We start from the raw sequence: 21,075 nt of genomic DNA, 5'->3' as shown, positions 1-21,075 counted from the left end.
CGATCACTGTTGTTATCGACTATGCTACTGTTACCATATTTTGGTGACATGAGATCAGAATGTAGTTTTATCCACAAAACACATCAAAGTGAATACAGAAGGAAATGTTGATTACAATCCTCTTTACACATACACTGCATGTCCAAAAGTATCCAGACTCCCCTAGTTCATGAACATGTCTACTTTTGGTAAATCAGCTGCTGACAAATTCACCCAGTGACACACAGAGCCCAGCAGTTTATAACCCCAGAACAACATGCCTAATGTCAGGTTAGAAGTTTTAAAACCCCCCTCCCATTCTTACACTGTGGAGTAATTAGATGGACATGCAATTCAATACCTTTGGGACGAATAAGACTGGCATCTGGGACCCAGAACTGATCATTGGGCCTGTCACATTGGGCCGTTTCTTGTGGTCAATATACAGTCCCAGAAATAATTGCGATAAACAACATTAATGTCATTTTATACCACTGCTATGAAAATAATATAATAGCATAATAAATGCAATTACACACCTATAAAAGTTTATGAACTTTTGCTCAACAAAAAAACATTGTTATTCAGAATATTCGAACACCAGAAGGAATATAATTGATTAAAAATACATGAAATAAAACATTTATAATAGGTGCTCATATAATGCATTAGCTTGTGCATCAATTTGTTGCATTCTTAAGTAAGTGTGGTTTTAGACCATTTAAAAGAGGTGATGTTGATGTTAGCGTTCATGGCGTAATGCCATGGGTCCGGAACCTAGGTGGGAACACACCCTGGAGGGGGCGCCAGTCCTTCACAGGGTGACACACACTCACACATTCACAGACACTTTTGAGTTGCTAATCCACCTACCACCGTGTCTTTGGACACGCAGACACAGGGAGAACACACCACACTCCTCACAAACAGTCACTCGGAGGAAACCCACGCAGACACAAGGAGAACACACCACACTCCTCACAAACAGTCACTCGGAGGAAACCCACGCAGACACAAGGAGAACACACTACACTCCTCACAAACAGTCACTCGGAGGAAACCCACACAGACACAGGGAGAACACACCACACTCCTCACATACAGTCACCCGGAGGAAACCCACGCAGACACAGGGAGAACACACCACACTCCTCACATACAGTCACCCGGAGGAAACCCACGCAGACACAGGGAGAACACACCGCACTCCTCACAGACAGTCACCCGGAGGAAACCCACGCAGACACAGGGAGAACACACCGCACTCCTCACAGACAGTCACCCGGAGGAAACCCACGCAGACACAGGGAGAACACACCGCACTCCTCACAGACAGTCACCCGGAGGAAACCCACGCAGACACAGGGAGAACACACCGCACTCCTCACAGACAGTCACCCGGAGGAAACCCACGCAGACACAGGGAGAACACACCGCACTCCTCACAGACAGTAACCTGGAGGAAACCCACGCAGACACAGGGAGAACACACCGCACTCCTCACAGACAGTCACCCGGAGGAAACCCACGCAGATACAGGGAGAACACACCACACTCCTCACAGACAGTCACCCGAAGCTCCTCCAGGTCCCTGGAGCTGTGTGACTGTGACACTACCTGCTGCACCACCGTGTTGCCCCAAAATAACAAGTCATTTTTAGTACTATGCAACTTTTACCATAAAATGAAAAAGAGTGGGAGAATGTTTGAAAGTTGAATTAAAAATACACGTTACACAAAATTCTTTAAAACTCATATGAACATTTATAAAATAAAATCATGTTTTTCATATAAAAACAAATTTACATTAAATAAATTACATAACAGCCGCAGAACAGAGAGACCAGAGAAAACCAGAGAACAGGAAAGAGCGACTAAAACACTGGTGATATTCAGTATGTAAACACGCCAGTTAAAACAATGCACAATATTGAGATCAGCAAAATTATTGAAAAAATTTCCATATATTGTAGGATAAATGGATAATGTAATTATTGTGACAGGCCTAGTGATCACCCAGCATCAGTACCCAATCTCACTAATGTTCATATGGCAGAATGCCACCGAATGCTTGCAGCAATGTTCCAAATTTTAACATAAATCCTTTCCAGATGAGTAGAAGCTGTGGAGGAGGGGGAGAGAGGTATTAGTTCTGAGCAAATACATAAATAAATAACCCTTTAATGGGCACTATGTATTGTTCAATTGAACGGAATCCTGAATCCAGCCCCTGGTATACGTCCACAGCTCTTACCCGGGAGCTCCTCTTCAACAAGTGGCTGTGAGAGCAGAGTTTGAAGATTAGTTGGGATACAGTGCATGACTAGAAATATGAAATTATCATTGCGCGTCCTTGTGGGCTTCCTGATTAGATCACGGAGGAGCATGATGACGAAAGAGCGGTATGGGTGGATGACTCATCCTCTCACAAATGCTCCGGCGGGATAATTGTGCCTGTACAACAAAGGCACAGCCCTCCAACTCCGTCTAATGATATTCCAATAAAAAAAGACTTTGGTAAACAACCTCAAACCTTTTAAGATGATTGAATATCAGTCGCTCTCCCCACCCCCCCTCCCTCAGTATCATCAATACAATCACCAATCGTGTTACATAAGGAAAGCACTTTGGGTCTATTCAATACAGTCACTTTAACGCAGCAAGAGGAACATCATCGTTTGTTCTGATTGAAACACTCCATAACGACACACTGAGAATTTGCTGAAGCTCTTGTTGTTGATGATGATGATGATAGCAAGGAACAGCAGGTTGTAGAGCGTAGCTAGCCAAGCTTTTAGAGTCTGATGAAGGGCGGAATGTAATTCTCTCTCACACCATTGTGAATTTCCCCTGTTCAAACATCAGCATTCCAAATATAACACTCTGACCCTGTGTTAAACATTTTTAGCACTTTCCATATACTACACACACTGTAAGGTTTGCAGACATCTGCTCAATGTTTCTTCTCAAATCAAAGCCATTAATAAGGAACTCCCTTCTGATGTTGTTACAACTTCGGCTCATCTGGAATAGGTTCACCCCAGATGTTCGAACATCCAGACACTAGTCGGTAGCTTACTGAAAATGGATGATTAGTTCTGGATCACGAAAGACACCACAACTCATCCCAAAGCTCCATCACTCCGTAGAAGAGGTCTACGTCTCCATATTCCTGTTCTACAGGGGGTTAATACCCATCTAGCAGAGACTTGGCACGGGCTGTAGGGATTACACATGTGCAGCTGCTCCAGGGACCTATTTAACAGGTCCATTTTTCCCTTATAGGGAGTATATGACTTTGTCTGTATGCAAATGAACACCTGCCTCTAACGTGTGCTTGGGTTCACTATTTAAAAGGGTGTGTAGGGTTACTTTGATGCACAGCGTGTCTATGAAACTAAGCATATCGACGTAAAAGACAAGCAAGGATCCACAAAATTGTTCTGTGCTGCAGAATTTAATCTCAGAAAACCTTAGAAACAAAGAATTAATCCTCAGAAGTTTTCTTAGAAAACAAATCCATGAGAATTACAACACAATGATGTACAAAAAAAAAAAAAAAAAAAGAAGTACACTTTCTTAGAGGACACTAATTAAACAAGTGGAACATTACAACGCAAAAATGCACGTTACATTTATTTTCCGGGATGTACCTTCAGGAATTTCCTTACAGTTTCCTCAGTGGTGGTGTTCCTGAGAAGTTAGTACAATAAGGCAGGTGGGGAAAAAAAGACCCTCATTTAAGTGTAAATTGCCACCGATCTGCCTCCCTCTTGTGGCAAAGACATGAACTGCAAGTGAAAGCATTTCCAACCATCCCCATTGGATTTTTAACCATCGCCAACAAAAAATAAAGAGCAGCCTGTTTGTAAATGTTCCTTTAAAGTCAAATTCACAAGTGAAAAGAAAATGAAATCATGTCCTGGCACCTGAGCAAAGCCTCTTTCTGCACCCCGAGAGGCGTCTGAAGATCGGAGACTTGAAAGTTGAGGATGTCTATGTCTGATGCACCAAACCTGGCTCGCACTCGTACTTTCTCGTACAGACTAAACTCAACCTGTTTGTCTGTCATCGCTATCAGGGTCCTGAGGAAGCGCTCTCTGAGCTCGGAACGCAACTGTTGCTCCTCTTTGAGGTTCACTCGACCGGCTTCACTCCCTGACGAAGCTGGAATAGTTGTGGGGCACAGTGCGATGTAGCGAGCAGAGCTGGGGTCAAAGCCACGGCTGTTGGGGTCCGGGCCTCTGGGCAAGCGCAGGACGCTAACTGGGATTTTCATGGTTTTGTCACAGCTTTCTCCCTGCAAAAATATGGCTGTCAGAATGGTAGAGGATCTTCAGATTATACATTGGCCAGAGTTATTAGAGCAGAAAGAGAGGTTCTTTACTGTTGTGACTTATGAATGATATTTTTAGTGCATACACTCACTGTCCATTTTATTCAAAACTCATTGCTGGTGTACAGTTAGTGTCCATCTCACCGACCACGTATCAACCCATGGATGGAAGAACTCTCTCAACTTGTTGCACTGATGCTTGGAAAACCCCCAATAAAAGTAACATGAAGCACATGAAAACACTGTCACAGCAAATAATTTAACACTGCGTATTAAACTTTACAACTGCAAAGTGCATTTAATTTATTCTAATCTGTGTTTAAACCGTGTTAGATTTGTGTTCCACCAAGAGGACCCAAGAGGTCCAGGACCCTGTAATGAACCCTTCAGGGAAATTCAGGGTTAAAAAAGAAAGAAAAAAGATCCCCCCTCCCCCATTTAGTTTTGCCTGTTTTGGGTCCGTGTAACGTTTATCAGTTCAATTTACTGATCCTTTGAGGCTAAATAAAAATATAGGACACTGGGTTTAAAACTTCATTTGGTCTATTAAGAAAAGAATGGGTTAATTTTCTAATTTTCATTTTGGCTCAAGATCTGAACTTCCAAAAAATGATAAGAATGGCTCTTTATTCAATGCTCTCATTTCCCCCTTTACTGCGTCTTGCATCGAAAGAGATAGGACTGTACCATCACAGCGGGGGAGACATGCTCTGAGCGTAAACCATACCACCGGCTTTCTAATAAAAAGCAGATAACGTCTTCATACTTTTTAAAGGCCGACATTGTACAGAAGACACAGAGCAGCAGGTTGAGCGTTTACGTGTGGCCAGTGCGGTCAAACCATCTACACTTCAAGAAAAGGCAGTCATGCCACACAAGCTTCTCTGTGCGCGTCTATGGTGGGGGTTTACTGTGGAAAAGCACAGAAAAACTGGACTCACGCTTTTCTTTTCCTGAGTTTTAATCACAAAAGCAATCCTTATCTGTCAAAAAAATATAATCGTTATAACCGTTAAACCAGAGAGTACACCCCATGACCTGAATGAAGCTCAGTGTTCTAGATATTAAAAAGTAATGTTTAAGTTTGTATTGTGTCAGTGCCGACCCTGCTGCTGTGTCTGTGGTTAACGTGCAGAGAGGTACAGCAGGTTGGTCTCCCCCGCTGTGATGGTACAGTCCTATGACTTTCATTAGAAGACGCAGTAAAGGGGAAAATCAGAATTAAGGGGGAATTAAGGGTCGTTATTTTCATTTTTCTGAAATTCTGATTTTGAAGAGATATTCAAAATGAGTAAATTGAAAAAAAACTAACGACCCCTCCCTTTTACTGTATCAAATTTAAAATATGAAACAAAATTTAGTTTTAAACCCAATTTTCTATATTTGTATTTAGTCTCAAACGATCAGGAAACTGACCTGATGAACGTTACACGGACCGTTTTGCTCTTGACATGGAGAATCTCTGCTGTTGTTTTTCCATGAGCAGCGCAGTAGCACGGGTCTGCCACAGGGCGGCGCTGTACCGAACCGGTCAGATGTCTCGCTCCTGTTCTGTTCCAAAAAGTGGACGGCACATCTTTATAGTTTTACCGTTAACTCTAATAAAGTGCGAGCCTCGTTGGCCGTGGTTCTTGTGTGTGATGCTCAGGCGGTGTTTTTTAGACGAGTATCATATGATGTGATTTATCAAGTTACATTTTGATTAGAATATGCAGTAGTGGTCTAAACAGTTAATTCATATACTAGAGAAAGACTTAAAGACGACGTTCAGGAAAAAAATATTTACATAAAATTAAGTTAATTAAGTGTCTCCAAAACTTGGGAGGCCGCTAACTGCATTAAAGTGCTACAAAACAAAACTGAGTTTCTGTGGTAATTTAAACAGTGAATAAAATTTACAGACAAGTTTATTTAGTAAGTTATTTAGTATATTTACATTTTTATATCCCATTTCCACTGTCTGTACCTTAATAATTTTTGGATAAATGTAAATTGCTGTTTAAAAGAACACTAAATAATATTGTTTACCTTAAATTACAGCTTCTAAATCACTGCTATGCTTCACTGAGATGTAACAGAGAGAAGAGAGCTTCTGTGGCTGCTACTCGGGGCACATCACTGTCAAAACTGCACTTATGTAGGGAGAATGCAAGGAAAACAATATCTACAAGATGAGCCCAACGAGATATGTTGTCTAACAGAGTGGACAGTGTTTAAGAGCTCCAGCAGCGCGGCTGTGTCTGATCCACTCGTACCAGCACATCACATCACATCACACACCAACACCACGTCAGTGTCAGTGCAGCGCTGAGAATGACCCACCACCACACCACACCTGCTCTGTGGGGGTCCTGACCATTTAAGAACGTAGTGAAAGGGGCTAACAAAGTATGCCGAGCAACAAATGGACGACAATGTAACTGTAGAGGCACATAAGATGGACAATGAGTGTAGGAACAAGGAGGTAACTGTAAATGATACGAATGCAGCATTTAATGTGGAATGAATACTTTATATATAAACATGAACCTGGTGAATTAGATATGCTAAGCTAATTTCAGCTAATATTCAGAAATACTTTAACTTACGTCGCAAATATCTGAGATAATAAGGATTATAAGCAATTTTAACAGATGCAAGAAATAAATTATTAAAAACAGTATCGCTAACTACTTTTAATCAGATCCGACGTTAGTCCTGAAGTAAAGAGCAGAATGTGAATATTAAGATATAGCTAGCGAAGTTACCGCAGCGTTAACGCGCATTTCCTTCACCTCCACACCGCGCCCTCAGCACGGAGCCCCGCGGCGTCTGATAAGCGAGTGAACTCGAGGAACTGTGGCTCAAACTGAATTTAAATCGGTATTTTGGAGTTTAAACTGAACTCACTACTCAATCCAGACCAGCTCTTCGGAGAGTGAAGGGAGACATGGGATATGACGTCGTTTTATCGCAGCAATAAAAGTCCTGTACAGACCGCTTATTCCGCTCAGCCAAACATCTTAGTTTTTAGTTTACAATTGTAAAATTTAGGGTAGAACTTTAGATAACCTCAGGGGGATTCACAACATTTAGTTAATGCTCTCATCCACTGCGACTTGCAATTTAAGGCCTGTGCCGACATATATTTGGAAATATTTTTTTCATTTCGCAAGCTAGCATATATCAGAGATTTGGAAATTTTCTGGGCTATTTAAAGAATACAGGACAACACTTGTTCCAACATAAAAAAAATACCACCAATATTGTAACACCAATATTGTAAAATATCATGTGTCAGATAAATAAAAATAATATTCTATCTCATTTTTATACACGCTAGTGTAAATTAACAGTAAACATATATATATATATATATATATATATATATATATATTTTACATACAGTATTTTAAACAACTATTAAACCACATCTGTGATGTAGCTGCTGTAAAAATATTCTGTATTCACACACAACTAAAGATGAGGAAAGTATAGACAGGACAGACATAGAGTAACCAGACGTCCTCTTTTACCCGGACATGTCCTCTTTTTTAGACTTAAAAAATGTCCGGGAGGAATTTCACAAACTGTTTTTCTAGAGCTTACATAGAACTTCGAGAAGTTTCGTTCACAAACTAGTCCCGCCCTCCCCTACTCCGATTGGTTCGCTTGAGTAAGAAGGGGGCGTGGTGAAGTTGCCTAAAATCTTCTGATTGGACGGTCTGACTGTAGAGCTACCGTTATTGGTCCTTGTTTACGTCAGGCAAAGCTCATGTACCTACCCTCATCTCGATCAGCTATGCCGAAACGTAAATGTAAGTTCTCGGATGAATTAAAAAAATAAATTCCCATGTTTTGTGTAGCAAATAAAGGTATAAAGGTGTAAAAGACACATCTGTGCCCACATGACAAATGCAAAACAAACAAACAAACAAACAAACAAAAAACAAAACAAAAAAAACACAATTAGAGCTGAGCCTGAGTGAAGACTAAGACAGACATATTCAGAGTCAAGTCCAACACACATCTAAAGGGGTGGTGTTCTTGAAAAGTAGGGAAACAAACAGGAAACATGGCACATGGGGAGTGAACGACATGCACATTCCCCTCCCTAAACATTCACAGAGATACCATTGAACAAGGCACATAACCCCAAACTGCTCCATTTCACATTGAGTCAGAAAAAGGTGGCAAAATATTTTTTTTTATATATGATTTTTGATGGCGGCACGGTGGCACAGTAGGTAGGTGTCGCAGTAACACAGCTCCAGGGGCCTGGAGGTTGTGGGTTCGATTCCCGCTCCAGGTGACTGTCTGTGAGGAGTTGGTGTGTTGTCCGCGTGGGTTTCCTCTGGGTGCTCCGGTTTCCTCCCACAGTCCAAAAACACACGTTGCAGGTGGATTGGCGACTCGAAAGTGTCCGTAGTTGTGAATGTGTGTGTGTTGCCCTGTGAAGGACTGGCGTCCCCTCCAGGGTGTATTCCTGCCTTGCGCCCGATGATTCCAGGTAGGCTCTGGACCCTCCGCGACCCTAAATTGGATAAGCGGGTACAGATAATGGATGGATGGATGATTTTTGATAGATAGTAAAAACAATATAATATGTTCTAATATATTCTGAAAACTAATATACATTTAATTAACTTAAAGTCTTAAAATATTATGCAGCCATTTTCATTCATTCATTCATTATCTGTAAGCGCTTATTGAATTCAGGGTCGCGGTTGGTCCAGAGCCTACCTGGAATCACTGGGTGCAAGGCGGGAATACACCCTGGAGGGGGCTGCAGCCATATTGATAGTGCTAAATGATGACAAAATACCATTGATGGAGATGCTACACTTACCCAGAGCGATGTCCTTGACAATGAAAATGTCCATGCCACTCTTCAGCATTAACCATTTCTTTCCCAAAATTGCCCTACCAGCTGTTAGTTTGACTGGTTCTGGTCCAAATTGCGTGATATGTACCTTTGAGTAGATTATGGCTCTTTGGTATTGCAGTGTTATGTGCAGGCAATATCAAGATTTGTCTAGTGATCAAACAAACAAATTAATGATCATGTGTGTTTTTGCAGAGAAAAACAGCAACCTGTTCCAGAACAACAATGTTTGGAATTTCCCAGAGCTTCTTTAAGAACTGCAGCAAAAGCAGCCTGCCTCAGCATTACAAAAGACGGGAAGCGTGAGTTCACGCAGTTTCCTTTTGTTTTTCTACTTCTCAGAATCTCTTATAAAGCCTTATTAGCAGCCCCTGCCAAGGACTTCCCAGAAATGGAAAACTGGGAGAAACACGAGGACAGTGGGCAAACACAATAAATAAATAAATAAAACAAACAAAACAGAACATAAAACCCATAACTTAATCAACACAAACACATGCTGGCAGAGGCTTTGTCTGGCCAACCCTCTTGGGGTTCTCAATGGAGGCTGATCACATTAACAATTATGTTGCTCAAGTTGCCATTGAAAATCACTGGATTGTCTGAAATATATATTTATAATATATTGTTGCTGTAGTAATACAATTAAAATTACATACCTTAAGGTACTGCTCCAACTTTATGAGAAGATACCTCATAACAAAACTAACCACCCAGCCACTTTCACCATAACTCACGCTTTGGGTAGAATTCCATGTAAAACGTGTACCTGCTATTTTGTTTTGTCTAGTGAAAAACAAAACAAAACAAAAAACAAACAAACAAACAAACAAAAACAATGTATGTCTCCAGTTACTCTCACACCTGTGGACAATTTCACACACTCACCCAGTCACTCTCACACCTGTGGACAATTTCACACACTCACCCAGTCACTCTCACACCTGTGGACAATTTCACACACTCACCCAGTCACTCTCACACCTGTGGACAATTTCACACACTCACCCAGTCACTCTCACACCTGTGGACAATTTCACACATTCACCCAGTAACTCTTACAACTGTGGACATATTTGAACACACAATCACCCAGTCATTCTCACACCTGTGGACAATTTCACACACTCACCCAATCACTCTCGCACATGTGGGCAATTTCACACATTCACCCAGTCACTCTCACACCTGTGGAAAATTTTACACACTCACCCAGTCACTCTCACATCTGTGGGCAATTTTACACACTCACCCAGTCGCTCTCACATTTGTGGGCAATTTCACACATTCACCCAGTCAATCTCGCACCTGTGGAAAATTTTACACATTCACCCAGTCACTCTTACAACTTTGGACATATTTGAACACTCACCCAGTCACTCTCACATCTGTGGACAATTTTACACACTCACCTAATCACTCTCGCACATGAGGGCAATTTCACACACTCACCAAGACACTCTCACACCTGTGGAAAATTTGACATACTCACACAGTCACTCTCACAACTGTGGGCAATTTCACACACTCACCCAGTTACTCTCACATCTGTGGAAAAATTTACACACTTACCCATTCACTCTTACAACTGTGGACATTTTCACACACTCATCCAGTCACTCTCACAACTGTGGGCAATTTTACACACTCACCCTATCACTCTCGCACCTGTGGACAATTTCACACACTCACCCTATCACTCTCGCACCTGTGGACAATTTCACACACTCACCCAGTCACTCTCACATCTGTGGACAATTGTACATGCTCACCCAGTCATTCTCGTACCTGTGGGAAATTTCACACACTCACCCAGTCACTCTTGCACCTGTGGACAATTTTACACAATCACACACACAACAGTGGATTTCACACACACATATATATATTTGGGGACAAGTTCACACACTCACCCAATCACTCTTGTACCTGTGGGCAATTTCAAACACACACCCAGTCACTCTTACAGCAGTGGAAAATTTTCCACAACGTTTGGAATTTCCCAGAGGTTCTTTAAGAGCTGCAGCAAAAGCAGCCTGACTCTTATAAAGCCTTATTAGAAGCTGCAGCCCAGGAATTTCCAGACACGGAAAACTCACCCAGTCACTCTCACACCTGTGGGCAATTTTACACATTCACCCAGTCACTCTTCAAATCAAATCAAATCAAATTTATTTATATAGCGCTTTTCACAACTGATGTTGTCACAAAGCAGCTTCACAGAATTCCAGTAAGACAAGATTTGACATGAAATGTAAAGACAAATGTAAAACCCTCAAGTGAGCAAGCCAGGGGCGACAGTGGCAAGGAAAAACTCCCCCAGCTGAGGAAGAAACCTTGGGAGGAACCAAGGCTCACAAGGGGTGACCTAAAATTGCACCTGTGGGCAATTTTACACAGTCACACTCGCACCTATGAATAATCACACACTCTTCTAGTCACCCTCAGAGCAGTGGATTTCACACTCACATATTCATATTTGTGGACAAGCTCACACACTCACCCAGTCACTCTCATACTCACACCAGTGGACAATTTCATAGTCACCGTGTCACTTACACCTGTGGACAAGTTCACACACTCACCTAGTCAGTCACACATACCTGTGAACACTTTTGCAACCCCAGGACCCTGCAGTAGTGTGACAGTGACTGTACCTCTTGTCCCCGACTTCTGCCCATCATAGTAACCAGATGAGTTAACACAACATGACAGCATGAATGTGCAAATATGTTGGTCTCCTGTGCTTTGTTGTGTCCCTGTCCTGCACTGTTTTGCTGATGTGTTAGTTTAGCTACATGTATGTCTCCCTGCTCTTCTCCTGATTCACACCCTGTATCTGCGAGCCCTGTGTGTGTATATGTGTGTGTCATATGACATCGCTCTCACTCTTCGTTCTCTTGTTTGTTTTTCATTGTTGTAATGTCATTTATAATAAAGTTTCTTGTTTTTGTTTCTGTGTGTACAGTAAATTCTCAGCTGATGAATTCTTCCTCCACTCCACTACTGCATTACAAGACTGTATGTATATTGCAGATGCTGATATCTAAATACTTCAGAATTTATTCAAGTCCAGATGTTTGTGGACACTAGATTTTTGTGTTGAATTTATATACCCCATTTCATCTTTAGGATGTCATACAAATATTCACTTGTTTTCTTTAGATGAGAATGCAATGTGCCTTTAGGAAACCCAACTGGACTTCAAAACCACTGCTGTACCTTTAAAGGTACATTTAAACTTCCTATATATAGTGAATAATAATCTACCTGTACAGTACCCTTTTCCCTGACAGTGTACCTGACCTTTCACTTGTAAGCTCTTGTAGCTGAATGCACCAAATTCCTCAATCCACAATTGAAAAATAAGAAAGGCAAAACATATGAAGTTACTGACAACAAACCACACAAAAAGCATGTAATTAGAACCTATTCTCATGTTAAAAGACGGTACAGGATCCTATAACACATTTACCAAAACAAAATGGAAGCATGTGATTTCCCTTACCACTAAATCTCACGTGACTTGGGGGCATGACTGCTGTAGGCATTAGGGGTGGAGAACACAAGTTATTTTTAGGTATCACCATCTGAAATCTCATGGCTGTAGCAGGACAATTGACCAAGTTAGAGCAGTTTGAATTTTGTAAGCTAGTATTCTGAAAGCCGTAAGTTGGATTGCTCCAAAAACACAAGCAATGTAATTGGCTATAGGTCCTACGATCCTGTGAAATTCCGTGGTTGTAACTTGAAAACCCTAGGAAGAGTAGCATTACAAAACCACAAATAGAATTATAACAATAAGAACATTTCTAAAATCAGTAATTTGGCTTAATAAGTAATCGTCACCAGTTCCAATTGTCAGTGTCTCTCCCCTGATGTTTCACAATACCAGCAGCGTCGGGACGGCTTGGGTTGAACAGGTGCTCCCGCTTAAAACAACTGCTTCTTTTCAAAATTACACTAATGCAATGCCCATTAGTGCAGAACTGCATAAAACAGGTGTGCCTGGATCTGCCATATCAGCCTATAGACACCCTTGTAACTAGTACTGTGAAAAGAGTGATGAGGGGAGAGGGAAGGCCATCCTTTCCACCTGGTGAGCAAGGCCAACATTCCTGGCTTCAGAGGCATCAAAGGAGATTAAACTGTTCTGATGATAAAGTCATTAACAGCTATTATTAGAAACTTATAGCTTTGGTCAGTTTCTATGTTGCTAAAAAGCTCCATCTTACGTCATGGGTGGAAATTGGGTGGAGTCAGGTCATGTGACCTGTCTTGCATGTTTGTTTAAAGATGGCTCTGAACGACTTCCTTTGTCTAAGCGTCTCACTGAAATTTATTGTAAATATAATGTTTGGATATGAAGGAAATCTTTTTTAATATATGTCAAATATTTTAAATCTATGTACTGCCAAACATCCCTACAATGGGTCACTACTACAGTGACACTACTACACTATAGTAGTGTAGTCCCATTGAAAAGTATGTAATGTAATGTGCAATTATTTGTCATTGTACAGTATACAACAAAATGCCTTTTGCCTTTAACTGCTGCCTTTAACTCATCTGAGGCAGTGAACACACACCCAGAGCGGCAGTCAGCCATTCCCGGCGCCCGGGGAGTGTTTTGGAGGTTCAGTGCCTTGCTCAAGGGCACTTCAGCCATGGATGTTCCTGCTGGTCCTGGGGATCAAACCCTCTGGTACCAAGCCCGGTCCTCTAACCATTAAGCCAAGCCTGCCCCCATGTGTGTCTATGTGCAATGAATGAATCTTCCACATTTTCTGAAAGCAGCTTGAAGCAATCAAAACCTACATTATTTTATTAGTGCAACAGAGAGCTAGTATGATTTGGGTGGTGTGTCATACTCAGCACTACAGTGACACTGACCTGGTGGTGGTGTGTTAATGTGTGTTACGCTGGTATGAGTGGATCAGACACAGCAGTGCTGCTGGAGTTTTGAAAGACTGAGTCCACTCTCACTTTTTATCACTTTTTCATTAGTATATGAGCAATATGTTATCTTTTTTCAAACTGAATTGTCAGTAAATTATGATGATAATTATGCAATTATATATAATTATATATATTGTAGGGCACTCTTTTTCAGATTTGGCACCGTTTTTCAGACCAGCCTACCATAAATGTCATGAGCTCATCAATAGGCGTGTCCATTATTTGCAAGTGTAGATAGGACTGAGATGTGCATACTCATGTTAACTTCAGTTTAACAGTTGTTTAACACACTTCCACATGGAAATGGAGCTAAGGATGCCCTGCAGCATGACCTTTTATGGTAAGCAGATAAAATTATAACATTAATAATTACAATGATAACAATGTGATCTAGACTAATGAGTGTATGTTTTAATCTTCCTTTGTTTAAATCCTGGATTCTGCATAAAGCTTTAGGAATAATCCTGTGCATATACATCTCCTTTTCTACACAAGGTAAGTTTGTACTAAGTACAGAGTTTTCAGACTGTAGTAGGTCACTTTGTGTTTCATAATATATTCAGTGCCTGAGGATGTTTCTAAGGAATGTTTAGAGTAAAGTGTTGTTGTACATGATCCTATTGAAAAACAGTGATTAACACTTTGATAATAGTGATATTGTGTTACAGCTAAATACCAACAGTGGCAGCTTAGATCCATGATAAAGCCAAAAATATTTGTTGGACCATTGCCAGAAGAGATTTGTCATAGGTTGAATGATTAATGCTTGATCACAAATGCCTCTCAAATACATCTCAGACATGCTGGAAGGGGCACTCCAGAGAGTTCCTCTGCTGCACAGTCCAATGCTAGGGACTAGGGACCCACTTATACCTCTCAATGTTTGGCATTTAGCAAAGTGTACAGAGAGAAAGCATTTACTCTTACAAATACACTGATCAACCATAACATTATGACCCTCGCCTTGTTTCTACATTCACTGTCCATTCTCTGTGTTCCACTGACCATACAGGGGCACTTTGTAGTCTGTCTATGAATCTTTTATGATTCTGATCAAAGATAAATTACTGACCTATATATGGACTTTTACTCTCCAATTGTTTTGCTGGTTTCATTGTCCATATTGTTTACTTTTATGTTTGCATACATAATGCATGCATTCATTCATACTTTTTTACACTTTCGATGCAGCACTCATACATTAAGTTCCCACCACACTGTTTATTTTTGACTTTACAATTAAACTATGACCTTTTTTACTGACCTTTAAGTTTGCATAAGTGTTGCTGTCCACAACTGAATATTAACCTCCCCTTTTTCTCTCTGGGACATCACCACTGCAAAGAAGAATCAAGGTAAATTAAATTTTCCTTTTTAAATTGTAAAGTCATCCTGTTATTGGTATTCTAAAATGAAAATGAAATTTTGGAGATGAAATGTTTCAGGAAGGAAAAAAAGATCAATATTAAATGATCACATATGATATAAATGAGCTGGTATTTTTACAAAAAAAAGAAAAAGTTTTGTTTTGACAGGCTTTTAGTCCTGTATAACAGTAAAATATTTTTTTGCACCGAATAAAGCTAATATTGGTATATGTTTGTATGACTAAGTACTTTTTAAAAAGGAAATAAGTAGCAGTTTTTTTTTGAGAGGACGATCAACAGCTCTCCCTTCTTTATCTCTCAGTCAGATGTGTGGTGAGTTTTTAATGGACGGGGACAAGTACACATGCTGCAGAGGAACTTTACATATGAACCCTGGTCTGAGCTGCTGTGGACAATCTGCTTATGATATCCTGGAGAGTTCTTGTTGTTTGCGTAAGCCTTTGTGATTACATCACTTATCTGACACTTAATATGTCTGCACATGTTCAGGAATGCTGTGTGACAGCTAATCTAAAAAAAGGTGTCAAATACACCAAAAGTTTGATTATAAATCTAGGAACTGTAAAAAGCTTATTGTATAGGGCGGCACGGTGGCGCAACAGGTAGTGTCACTGTCACACAGCTCTAGTGACCTGGAGGTCTTGGGTTTCAGGCTCTGCTCCGGGAGTCTGTGAGGAGTTTGTTGTGTTCCGGTGGGTTTCCTCCGGGTGCTCCGGTTTCCTCCCACGGTCCAAAAGCATGTTGGTAGGTGGATTGGCGACTCGGAAGTGTCCATGTGAACGTGTGAGAGTGTGTTGCCCTGTGAAGGACTGGTGCCCCTTCCAGGGTGTGTTCCTGCCTTGTGCCCAGTGATTCCGGGTAGGCTCAAGACCCACTGTGACCCTGAACTGGATAAGGTTACAGACAATGAACGAATGAATCCATTAATTACTACATAAAGAATTGTAAGTAAAAAGGTGCAATTTCAGAATAAAAAGTGAACAGTATTTTAAACCTCAAACTACTTTTTTTATTTTCTATTAGGCAAATTAGGCACATTTAACCGGGTTATTTTTGTACCTGCTCTCTCCTGGTTCCAGGTGAGCCGAGTAGAGACTAAACCAAATCGTGTAAACCTTGCAGAGTGCTCACCATCGCAACAGCAGATATTGCACAATGGCAGCTCATAAAATTACACCATGGTCCTTTGAATAGATTCAAATGCCCCTTGGATCGCTGGCTCTTTAAACAAATAATATTGCCTAGAAAAATGGTCAGTACAGGTACATTTTTATTCTGTTAAGGTACACGCCCAGTTGCAAACCTTAAAGTTACTATACAACCAGTTTTACAGAAAAAGTGAACATTTGTAAGATTTCCTATTAGAAACTTATACTTTAAACTCTTCGTTCCAGTCACTTCATAAATATAACACCAAATACGTCACCAGCAAAGTTTCGGTCATGTCTACACAATAGTGATTATAATCTGGACTGAGAATCTTTGATTCATACAGATTGCAAGCTTCCACAGCATGGTGTGTTTACAGAATGTGAATGAATGAATGCATGCTTTACACAATGAGTGCTGCATCCTGTCTGACAGACAGTGAATCTTGCTAACTCCATTTAAAGTTTAAAGAAGAAGATACAGGAAGGTGTACTTACACAGGAAGAGATCGCTGATAATACTGATAAAAGCCTTGGTTCTAAATCAACTGGAATGAAACCAAAATCAGAAAACCATGATTTATCTTCCTTTAAATGAACAACAAACAAAACCTTATCAAATAATGATGCAGAAAGGGGCTGTTTATGACTACCGACATTGCACAATGTTCAGAAAACGATGTGCTCTTTCAACAAAGCCAATCAATTTTATTTAAATTCCATTTATAAGAGCAGAATGTCAAAAATCTTGATGTTTATCTGCTTTTTTTGTGATGCTCCCTTGCCCTGCTCTGTACTATTCCCTCCATGGTCAGCCTGAAACCTTTAGCCATCTGCATTATTATATATTTTATGTTTTGTAAACTCTGACATATACCTTAAATTAGGAAACGTATTGGTAACAATGATAATTATATCACAATTGTAGATTTTAAAATTGTATTGATTGCATATGCCCAATTTAATATCCAAGATTTATATCATGCAAATAACACAAATATTCACCTTTCCTTCTGGAAAAGAAAATATATTGAACTTAAACACCATTGCTGTACCTTTAAAGGTACATTTACACTGTTTGTACTTTTAGTGACAATAATGTACCTCTTCTGTACCTTTTTTCTTAGAGTTTGAAAAAACATTGACCATCATTCCATACATGTTACAAGTCGACTCAATCGTTGCTTATTTGTGCAGTTATGTGGGATATCATTTTAGTCCCTTACAATGAACAAAATGGTCAGTATCTGTTTGGCTTAAGCATCAGATACATGCACTACAATCTTTTAGCACAGACCTTTCACAAATTTTAGTTCTCGTGTGTGTAATATAGTGTAGATAATCTAAATTGCCAACAGAGATCCTAATGTGCTGTTTGAATTTTAATGCTTTTGTAACTCAGTGATACAGAGAACTTCAGAGTACTGATATGTATCCTACTTTCTTACTTATAGATGAGTTGACACATGGCTTGAGCCAGACTGTGTCCAGCTGTTGCGGAACAAAGGCGTACAACCCTCTAAATCAGATCTGCTGTGAAGGACAGCTCAGACTCAAAATGAGCTCTCAAACCAAATGCTGCGGCTCAGGTAAGCTCACTGAAACCTGCCCCTGTTCAGAGGTATCTAAGTCTGGCAATATGTCCTACACCAGGTACTGCCACAGGATATAGCATGTCCACAATACTCCTTTATTGGAAAGGCATGCATGTAGAACAGAGACACAGTCATGCTCACCAATATGCTGCCAATGCTATTCTCACTCTAGGTTTTGTTGGAAAAAAAAACAAAACAAAAACAAACAAAAAAAAAAAACAGTTTGATTAAGAGAGTTTTCCTTCACATGACAGAGGTAGCATTCAGGTGTAGCAATGTGTGACCAGGTTTGAAATAGGAGTCTGAAACATATTGGCCCCACTAATAATCTCAATCAGTTTCACTTGGCAGTTTTGGAGAAAAACAGAGCCAAACTTTCACTAGAAGACATATAAAGACAAAGTGTATTGTTTCATATTCTCTCAACAGCTCCAAAGATTTTATCAGCATTTCCATATTGGTGTGGGTGGATAACAGGATGGATCATGTATTTGCCCCCACAGTGACCTGGAAATATGGAATCCAGTTCAGGGTCGCGGTGGGTCCAAATCTTACATGGAATCATTGGGTGCAAGGCAGGAATACACCCTGGAGGGGGCACCAGTCCTTCACAGGGCAACACAGACACACACACATTCACTATACTTTTGAGTCACCAATCCACCTACCAACGTGTGTTTTTGGAGTGTGGGAGGAAACCGGAGCACCCGGAGGAAACCCACGCGGACAAGGGGAGAACACACCAACTCCTCAGAGACAGTCACCCGGAGCGGGAATCAAACCCACAACCTCCAGGTCCCTGGAGCTGTGTGACTGCGACACTACCTGCTGCGCCACCGTGCTGCCCTATGTTGTGAATGCAAAACAGAAAATATATAGCAAAAATATATATATTTTTAAGATACTTGGTTAAGTTATCCATCCATCCATTATCTGTAACCGCTTATCCAATTTAGGGTCGCGGGGGGTCCAGAGCCTACCTGGAATCATCGGGCGCAAGGCAGGAATACACCCTGGAGGGGACGCCAGTCCTTCACAGGGCAACACACACACACACATTCACTCACACACTCACACCTACGGACACTTTTGAGTCGACAATCCACCTGCAACGTGTGTTTTTGGAGTGTGGGAGGAAACCGGAGCACCCGGAGGAAACCCATGCGGACACGGGGAGAACACACCAACTCCTCAGAGACAGTCACCCGGAGCAGGAATCAAACCCACAACCTCCAGGTCCCTGGAGCTATGTGACTGCGACACTACCTGCTGCGCCACCGTGCTGCCCTATGTTGTGAATGCAAAACAGAAAATATATAGCAAATATATATATATTTTTTAAGATACTTGGTTAAGTTATTATTCTTTGCAGGTATTTGTTACTTATTTCCTTTAGCAATTGGTCAGTCTTTTTTTTCATTTACGTGGTGCAGCAAGTAGTGTCGCAGTAACACAGCTCCAGAGACCTGGAGGTTGTGGGTTCTAGTCCCACTGTGGATGACTGTCTGTGAGGAGTGTGGTGTGTTCTCCCCGTGTCCGCATGGGTTTCCTCCGGGTGCTTCGGTTTCCTCCCACAGTCCAAAAACACACGTTGGTAGGTGGATTGGCGACTCAAAAGTGTCCATAGGTGTGAGTGTGTGAGTGAATGTGTGTGTGTGTGTGTGTGTTTCCCTGTGAAGGACTGGTGCCCCCTTCAGGGTGTATTCCCGCCTTGCGCCCAATGATTCCAGGTAGGTTCAAGCTTTTCAATACAGCTTTTCAGCAGATAAGCTTTATACACATTATGATTAATGCTAAATGATTTGTAGATATTGCAGATGCACATATTTCTTCATGACGTCAGTGATTTCACTACATCTAGTTCACCAGAATGGTCATGTAAAAGGGTACAATTAAAGTTTTTATTTAAATTAGTTTCCAAATATATGAAGTAAATATGGAGATAAATAAATAAATAAAATAAAGTAGTATTTCATGATTTATTTGTGCATTATTTATTGGTGTATATTTAGTTCATAAATACACATCTGCCTAGTTAAAATATAAATAACATTAATATTAATAAATGTGTCCAAATCGTGGACATCACAAATAATGTAACGCTTTATTTAGATCGTGTGGTAAGTACATTAACCATAAAAATTTGGCACACTTCACCAACCTGAGATTTTTGAACTTCTAATGGATAGAGAGAAAACACTGATGTAGAGAAGTACCTGCAATATACAAACCATTTAGCAATTAATATATTTATATAAGCTTTTCAAAGCTAAAATTCAGTTTACTAAAATAGCCATTGACTTGAAAAAAGGCATTTATTCACGCTTTATTATTATTAGCGTTGTTTTGTTAAGGTGTGGAATGATACAAATAACAAGTCAAAGTGTTTTAGGAGTGGCAGATTTTACTTGTAGCAAAAGCCGCTTGTCACATCCACAACAAAGAATTCGAGCGCACTACTGCCTAAACCCCCACCCCTCTTCCAATGCTCTCCACTTTGGTACATGTAATAATGCCATTTGCTACTGAGGGACATGTGTAACAATGCTATTGGCTACTGAATGATTTCAGTAAAAACACGTCAGTAAATAACTCTATAACATTAACACAAAAGCAAATGTTTTGTTAGATAACTGCACAAAATCATTATCATTACAATATACTTGTAAACCTATAGTGTTTATGGGAATTATATGCTTTTGAACAGTTTTTCTATTAGGACTATATGTGATTTTAATGAAATTTTTAATCTATCCAATAAAATTGGCTTGACAATCAACTGTGTACATACATTTTCAGTGCATGT

The 21,075-nt window shown here is 40.5% G+C and overlaps 1 protein-coding gene across 11 annotated transcripts in view; it reads right to left on the bottom strand.

Annotated features, from left to right (window-relative positions):
- Window positions 1-2,560: 2,560 nt before the first annotated feature.
- Window positions 2,561-21,075, bottom strand: part of gemin7 (gem (nuclear organelle) associated protein 7) — a 42,198-nt gene continuing 23,683 nt past the window's right edge. For 2 of the 11 annotated variants that reach the window (XM_066685147.1, XM_066685146.1), the window contains one exon: window positions 2,561-4,279. In XM_066685147.1, the coding sequence (XP_066541244.1) occupies window positions 3,872-4,279 (408 nt within the window). In that variant the 3' untranslated portion in view covers window positions 2,561-3,871. Of the gene's footprint in view, window positions 4,294-4,407; window positions 4,514-5,731; window positions 6,071-6,343; window positions 6,368-7,062; window positions 7,304-15,402; window positions 15,450-21,075 lie in introns of those variants that run through there. The other 9 variants (XM_066685149.1, XM_066685151.1, XM_066685148.1 and 6 more) reach the window with 9 other exon arrangements.

This window comes from Hoplias malabaricus, chromosome 11 (assembly GCF_029633855.1).
Source record: "Hoplias malabaricus isolate fHopMal1 chromosome 11, fHopMal1.hap1, whole genome shotgun sequence".
NCBI lineage: Eukaryota > Metazoa > Chordata > Actinopteri > Characiformes > Erythrinidae > Hoplias > Hoplias malabaricus.
The sequence above is the reverse complement of the archived record's forward strand: the minus strand, read 5'-3'. Positions and strand labels throughout refer to the sequence as shown.